This window comes from Lolium perenne, chromosome 7 (assembly GCF_019359855.2).
Source record: "Lolium perenne isolate Kyuss_39 chromosome 7, Kyuss_2.0, whole genome shotgun sequence".
NCBI classification, from domain to species: Eukaryota; Viridiplantae; Streptophyta; class Magnoliopsida; order Poales; family Poaceae; genus Lolium; species Lolium perenne.
The window spans coordinates 181258395-181266809 of NC_067250.2; the positions used below are offsets into that span (position 1 = coordinate 181258395).

At 46.9% G+C, this 8415-nt stretch overlaps 1 protein-coding gene across 1 annotated transcript; it reads right to left on the bottom strand.

Moving 5' to 3' along the window:
• Positions 1–5234: 5234 nt before the first annotated feature.
• On the bottom strand, positions 5235–6554 carry LOC127314880 (brassinosteroid-responsive RING protein 1). The gene has a single exon (XM_051345407.2). It carries the CDS (start codon positions 6548–6550, stop codon positions 5798–5800), a length of 753 nt encoding a protein of 250 aa, XP_051201367.1. The 5' UTR covers positions 6551–6554; the 3' UTR covers positions 5235–5797.
• Positions 6555–8415: the final 1861 nt, after the last annotated feature.

The window sequence follows — 8415 nt, forward strand, 5'->3', positions numbered from 1 at the left end:
TATATTTTTATTTCTTCATATGCTATGTGTTGTTCTTGGAGCGTATTTATTTTGTTTTTTTTGCTTTAGCATATGATTGGATCCCAGCATATTAGTTTTGGAGAATGACACACTTCGTTTTCATTGCACAGAACACTCTAGCTTTCACTCTTATTGTTTTGCGAGTGTTCTCTTTTTCTAGTACTGCGTTTAGCTCTGGTTTCCACTCGTATTTTGTTCAGAGCTTGTTAGTTTTCTTTAGTAAGGTGTAATTAGCTCTCTGGCCTTTATTCATTATTATCTATGAGAGTTGTTTCAAATAAATTGATTGGTGTTGGAGACGAGAAAATGTTTCATGTTTATAGTGATGCAAAGAAAAGCTTGTTTAGACTGTGGCATAGACTTTGGCGTGTCATGGTGGATGTTATTTTAACCATATGCTTAGTAATTATTGTTGTAGCATGACTTGTCTCAAATAGCTGAGATTGCTTAATGTGTCATTGAAAGAATCATGTGTTGTTTCCATCATACAAAAGCATAATATTGTGGTATTCTCCTTTGAAGACTTATTGGGTTGACTTGGCACATGCTTACACGATGTTATGACTACAAACCATTCACCTCAAGCCTATATGATCATTTAGTTTGTGACTTGTAATATCAGTTTATGATTTGATTAATAATGTTTTGTCACTATGCATGATTATGGCCATTATTGCTCTCTTAGTTGGTCGCTCCCATTCTTTTGCTAGCCTTCACCTGTAATGAGTATGAGCTATACTCGTGCATCCAACTAGCAAAAACCAAAGTTTGCCAATTGTGTCCACCATATCTACCTATATGTGGTATTTCACCGCCACTCCAAAGTAAATTGCTTGTGTGCTACCTTTAAACCTTCAAAAATTATTACCTGTTTTGTGTTTTGTTTTAGCTCATGAGGAAGTGTTGAATGCTTTATCATATTTTTGATGTTTATTATGGCTTCACACCTTGACTAGCATGCATAATGTGCTAGTCCTTAATATTGCAAAAATGAGCAGGCGCGGGTGCCCATCCCACTTAAATAAAACGCATAATCATAATCTCCTAACACTATGTACTTGATAAATCATGAACTTAGCTTGTTCAAACAAAGGAGAAGAGGAAATTTATTGTTCTCTCTATGGGAGCCGCTCTTGAAGCCATTAAACTGAAGGTATGATAGATCATTTGAAACCAGTCGTTGACATAGACATACATACCTCTCAAAATTATATGTTCAATACCTTTGTTTTATTCAAATAAAAATCTCTAGCACATGAAAAATCTCTGCTTCCCTCTGCGAAGGGTCTTTCTTTTACTTTTATGTTGAGTCTTCATCTTCTAACTTTATGCACTAATTAAGAGAGCATAGTTGTCATTCTGAGTATAATGTGAATAGTCCCACACTTTATTATTGATTGATTCATGATTATGTTATTGCTTGTTCTCAAATAACTTGTATCTAGTCACCCTTTGAACTTTAAAGACATCCTGGCATTTATGTTTTGCTACTTCATAAAGGACAAGCTGAATACCACTTTGCTATGTTTTCTCTATGCTAAAAAACAAATAGTTGCTTTCAGTGCACTATTATTCACGATCTTTTGTTTGAGTTACTTCTCACGTTGTAACATAGTTGCTAAGTTCTATTGTAATAATTATATCTATCATGTGTATGATTAGAGTACTTTGATCTCAGTTCATAATGCTTTTACAATAACTTGATCAAGATTGTGCTGGCTGCATGTCACCTCAAAAATTATTTTTGTTATCACTTACCTACTCGAGGACGAGCAGGAGTTAAGCTTGGGGATGCTGATACGTTGCAAACGTATCTATAATTTTTGATGCTCCATGCTTGTTTTACACCAATTTTTATATGTTTTGTTTACACTTCGTGGCACTTTTATGCATTTTCTGGAACTAACCTATTAACAAGATGCCACAGTGCCAGGTCCTGTTTTCTGCTATTTTTGTATACAGAAAAGTTGTACAGGAAATATTATCGGAATTGGACGAAACGAAAGCCGAATTTCCTATTTTACCGACACGAAGACGGAGTCCAAAGCAGAGATGGAGGAGAGGCAGGAGGAGGCCACACCATGCCTGGGCGCGGCCCCCACCCTGGTCACGTCTAGGGGTGGTGTGGGCCCCTCGGGCACCCACCGACCTCGCCCTTCTGCCTATATATTGCCTTCGATGCGAAAACCCTAAATATCAGAGTCATATTCCCCGAAGAGTTCCGCAGCTCCGCCGCCATTGAAGACAAGTTTCAGGGGTCAGAAGTTCCTATTCCGGCACCCTGTCGAGACGGGGATTGACCCCCGGAGCCATCTCCATCGACTCCACCGCCTCCACTTCGACTCCATGATGGTTAGTGAGTATTTCCCACATGGACTACGGGTTCTTGGCTGTAGCTAGTTGGTACTCCCTCTCCCATGTACTTCAATATAATGATCTCATGAGTCGCCTTACATGATTGAGATTCATATGATGTACCTGGTGTTGTGTTTGTTGGGATCTGATACATTGTGGAATTGTGATCAAATTGTTCATCATGTTATCATACTATTGTTTATTTAAGATCTTGCATGCTCTCTGGTACTTGTGGTTACCCTGATCAAGTAGTTGTCTGTATCTCCAAGAGGGAGTATTTATGCTCGATAGTGGGTTCATGCCTCTAATAATCCGGGAGAGTGACAATAACTCCTAATATTGTAGATGTGCTGTTGCTACTAGGGAAAAAACAACAATGCTTTATCCAAGGATAATTCTATTGTTTACTTTACACACTTTACTTAATGCAATAATCTGTTGCCTGTAACTTAATACTGAAAGGGTTGCGGATGCTAACCTGAAGGTGGATTATTCGTCATAGATGTCGTTGGTCTATGAATCATGTTGTAATGCCCAATTAAATACTACAGTAAACTTTATCTTATCATAGCATGAAATCACAATTATTAATTGCCCAACTGTAATTTGTTCACCCAACACATGTTATTTGTTTGGAGAGTTATCACTAGTGTAGATAGCTGAGAACCCCCGTCCTTCTGTCATCATCATTGCTCTACAGTCAACTACGCACTGGAATATTTTCCGGTGCCATTGCCTCTATGTGACTGCTACTGCTGTGTTACTATTGTTATTGCTCTCATGTTACTGCTGCTTTCACATCACCCCTGTTACTAGTGCTTTTCCAGGTGCAGCTGAATTGACAACTCCGCTATTAAAACTTTTAAGTATTCTTTGTCTCCCTTGTGTCGAATCAATAAATTTGGGTTTTACTTTCCTCGAAGACTATTGCGATACCCTATACTTGTGGGTCATCATGTATCAATACGCAAGTTGATTTGTTGTACAAACAAAATGTGCACCTTTGGATATAGTCCATTGTTAATGTTTTTTTGCTTACTTTTTTACATCAAAGAATAATATTTCTCATTTTATGTGTTTATTTTATCGAATATCCGCTTCCGATCCGAGACTGCTCCGAATACGCTCCATATCCGTAATCCGATATAATCCGCATTTGAATTCGCATCCGGCCATTATCCCTCCGATCCAAATCTGTAAAAAGTATGGTAACAGATATGCAAATAGCAATATCCGATCCGATCCGTTTACACCCCTATTGACAGTGGTGGTTCACACCGGTCAATGATGTAGTTGACCAGTCAACACGTTGCCCACAATCCATGTCTAGTATGAGCCTCCCTTAATCTATTGTTGCATTAATTGGAGTCAGGCTTGGCTACCACCTACCACTGCGTAATTATCTGCAACTATAGGATCTACCACGGTGAAAATCTGTGAGCCAACCTTTTTTGCCGTCAAGCAAGCCCATCCGTTGGGAAAAAACTTTTGCACGTAACTTTTGCTTGTGCCGTCCAAAAAAATGTCAGGTATGGGGGGCTTTCTTGTAGTGTTAACGTGTTCTCCTAGGATCAATATGATAGTTTTTTAGAGACAATTATCCTAATATGCATTATTTCTTAAATATATTTTGTATCTATTATAGTTGATATAGCCTTATTATATTTTACAACCCTAATTGGGTAATACTACGAGAGTTACCGACATGTTAATATGGCAGCCGTAACTTAAGCACAATTATACGTCACATGGACAAAAAATTGCTGTGATAAGTTGGCAGAAGTGGCATGGTGGAACAGTGGGAGCCATAAATGAATTTCTACCATGCACGGTACGTAGATAGCGTGCATGGTTCACAACGTTTCATTATGTTCTGTAATGCGGTGAAATTTATGAAACATTCCAAAACGAATCCCGAAGCACCAAATCAATGGGGATGAAACATGCAACATATATATCATGCACAACGGAAAATCCGTGCTGCGTTGGAAATAGCCTAAACCGGTCATTCACATGTGTTGAGTCAAAAGTTTCATATCCATGATTACCAAATACCAATACCCTTTAAAATATCCGGATTAGAAATTTAAAAATATCTTCAAGTTTCGTTGTAAAAACTACGACAATATATAAGTTTTGTAGTTTTTGCTCAATACTCTATGTGGCAATAGAAAATAGTAGTCAAAGATGGCTATTGAAGACTAGCCTAATGTCAACTTATCGAGAAACAGACAGTATTTATTTTATTAGCCCTATGCACAAAGAACAATGATCGAATGAATTATATTTTGTTGATGGGCACAGTTCTCCTCTAGTGACTATGTGCATCGGCACTTTAATCTATGGGTAGTTTATAGTGGATAAATCTACCCACGAATTCGAGGTATTGGCAATCAGAAGTTCACGACTAGTCTCTTAAACGTAGTACAGTTTAGTATTGGGGCCGGTGGAGCACTACGAAGACGACGACATAGTTATTATTTTCTCAATGCTTGTTATTTGATACGGTTTCTCAAATAGAGATAGTCCACTACCTAAAAAAAGGATAAAAGCCGGTCATGTGGAAAGAAGTATTTGGGGGGCAGTACCAGTACGTAGTGGCAAAAGCTTCACGCAATGCTTATCCTAATTGTCCCCCCTACACAGCAGTGACGTGAGGCCTAACCCCAAAACACCAAACACGATAGCAACATATGCATTGGAAACACCGGGCGATCGAGTACATACAAACCATGCTTTGTTTTCACAGGTGCAATCCACATATACCACTTTGTTACTCCACAAGTTGCAAAGAATAAGCAGGGAGCTCAAACGCATGCAGATATTGTAAAGATGCGATAGCAATCACACTGAGGTAATTAAGTTGACGGATGTGAGAGACAATTCTTATTAATTCTTGCAGTACTGTCAAGTGGAGTGGAGGAAGCTATGTACATCTCTCTTTCTTGATCTTGATCTCTCTGAATTCCTCCCTTACAAAAATAAGTTAATAGGAAGAATAGAAACCCTAACAAAAAGGGAAGAGAAGAAAAGCGAAAGGAAAGGAAGATTACAAAAAGAAGATAAAAAAAAAGTGAAGCGGGTGAGGTGGAGAAAGCAAACGGATCTGCTGCTAGTGCTATGTATAGTGGGCATTTCACCAGATCCAATGCAGGTAGCCATCCCTGTCCTCCTCATAATTAGTGCCTCACCTACCAATAATACTCCACCACCACGCCTCCCTTCGTCTCTTTGGATTTTTCTCTCGTGAAAGAGCATGGATCCACATGGACAGACCGACCACGGATGGATGGATGGATTGATGGAGAGGCGCAGCGGCTAGCTCGCTATACGGGCCTGACCTGTCCGGGCTATCTCTTTCGGTGCCGGCCGCCGGCGTCCAGGCTGCAGCAGCCAGCAGGGTGTTTCGTGGAGCTTGAGATCAGAAGGAGTAGGAGGACAGCTCGCCGGCGTCGGCATCGATTGGGAGCAGGAGGGCCCGGCACAGGGGGCAGGTGGCCTGGCCCTTGTCGACCCACTTATCGATGCACGCCTTGTGGAAGGCGTGCGCGCAGTTGCCGAGCTCGCGGACGCGGTGCCGCGCCTCGAGCGCGCCCAGGCACACGGCGCAGCACGTCGTCGACGCAGCGGCCCCACCGGCGGCGGCCGAGCGGCGGCTCCTGAGGTCGGCGTACCGGACGGCCGGGAGGCGCGCCTTGATGACGGCCGGCGCGGGAGCCGGGCCGGTGGCCAGGTACGGCGACGTAGCCGCATCGTCGTCCTCCTCCGATGCCCAGAGGTCCGGCGGCGGCGCGTAGGCGGGGTGGTCGTCGGCCGCCGGCGGCGCGGCGAGGCCGAGCGAGGAGAGGCAGAGCAGCACGGCGTGCCGGAGGAAGTCGAGCAGCTGCAGCACGAGGATGAGCGGCTGCGGCAGGATGACGCAGTAGCAGACCGACGGGAACCCCATGGCGGGCGGGCGGCCGGCACGCACGGGCGCACGCTTGTAGGTGGAGAGAGAGAGAGATGGGAGGGAGGAAGAAGACGGGAGGTGGAGGAGAGAGAGGTGGGGTCTATATATAAGAGAGTGAAAGAGAGGTGGAGGAGGAGTGGTGGTTTCGTGCGCAGGCAGGCTAGGTTTGGAGGGTGGTGCTCTGCTAGCTACGCGCGCGTAGGAACAAAACCTAGCTATAAACATGTCAAGAAGCGAGAATAGACGGGCTACATGCACGGTTGGAAGATTTATAGACCTTGTCTGCCCGTGACACTCACTACCAGTGCTACGCTCCTACTATCTGATGTGCTCTCCATCCATCACCTTAATTATCGCCTACCCGAAATTGCTTGATTGAGGGTATCTCAGCGGCGCGACGCATTTCGGACGCCCAAAAGTGGTCGCGAGCGTCCGTTTGCGTCGCCCCGCGGACATATTTTGTCCGCTCGTCCGTTTGTGTCTGGGTGTGCTCCCACCGGGGCGGCCCATTTTTTGAATTGCAACATAGTATAAACATTGAAAGTAGTACTCCCTCCGGTTCATATTAATTGACTCTAATATGGATGTATCTAGACACATTTTAGTTCTAGATACATCTATATTGAAGTCAATTAATATGAATCGGGGGGAGTACATAAAAATGCATAAAAACTATGCAAAGTAGATCTATAGGCCTAGACTACTTGCTTCCTGACGGGCCGGCACCGTCGTTGCGTCGCTTCCGTCGCCTGCTTCTCCGTCGCCTCCCGCGCGGCCACTATGGCTCGGTGCGCCGCCGCGTCCTCTTGCAGGCACTGCTCCAGCCTCGCGTTGGCGGCCTCGTCCTTGAGCGTCTCGAAAGACTCGACGAGGGCCCGCTGCTCCGCCGCCCTCTCCTCCGGCGTCAGCGCATCAGGGTCATCGGATGACCAAGATATCTCCGAGTCGGAGTCCTCGGCTGCAGCGGCAGCCGCGAGCTCGCGGGCTGCCCAGCTCGGCGTCCAACGCCGCGTGGCTCGCCGCCTCCTCCTCTCGCTTCTGCGCCGCGAGTGCCGTGGCCGCGGCGTCCCCGACCGGTCGAGGAGGTCGCCCGTGCTGTCGTCAGAGTCGAACTCCTCGGAGGAGCTCGACGCCGGAGGAGGTGGAGTGGGAGGTGAAGGTGGAGGTGGAGGCGTGGCAGCCTGGCCGCGTCTGGCGCTGCTCATGGTGGATCTGCTTGAGAGGAAGCGGCGCTACGGCAGCGGCGGCTAGGGTTTGTGGGGAGGAGGTGCTCATGATGAACCCCTGTATATATAGCGCGGAGGCAGGGCGACGGCCGCGCCACGCGTGGCATCGCTATTACTACGTGCGCAGAGGTAGGCGACGGCCGCGAGCCACGCGAGGCATCGCCATAACGCGGCCGCAGACTGCCGAAGCGACGCCTCGGTGCCAGTACTGGCGGAGAAGACGCATCGATGCTGCGCACGCTCGCGGAAGCCGAGGCACTTCATTAACGCGGCCCTGCAAAGGCTGCAGCGCGCCGCCCGGAAGTAATGCCGCGGAAGACGAAGCAGTTGTGCCGCTGCCAGGCGGGCCCGTGCGAGGACCGAGCGGACATTTTCCGCGACCGCCGAGTGTCCGCGGAGTGGGCCAGGTTTGCGTCTCCGCGGACGGCCCGGTCACTTTGCGTCGCCACGCTGGAGGTGGTGCCAGACGCATTTCCGGTCACGGCGGACACAAACGGTCGCTCAGCGTCCGTTTGCGTCGCGCCGCTGGAGATGCCCTAAGTGCACTGGAAATTGTTACTAGCTGTAGAGTCGTGTGTCTTTGTTGCAAATACAGATGGGTGACACAAACCGAGCACTGGGCGAACCCTAGCCGCCGTCGCAGCAAGAGGCCCCCTCCCCCGTCCCACCACTCATCGCTGCCGCTGACCAGACGCGGTGATGGTGGGTCTCACATCGTAAGGGCGTAGGGATGTTATGTTGAGAGGTCAGCGGCTGGATGCAACGCGAGGATGTGGGAGTGGTGACTCCGGGTGGCGGCGTTGATCGGCCAAGAGGGGGTTTGGAGTGGTGTCACATGGGTGTGGTCGACCTCATGACCCCGTG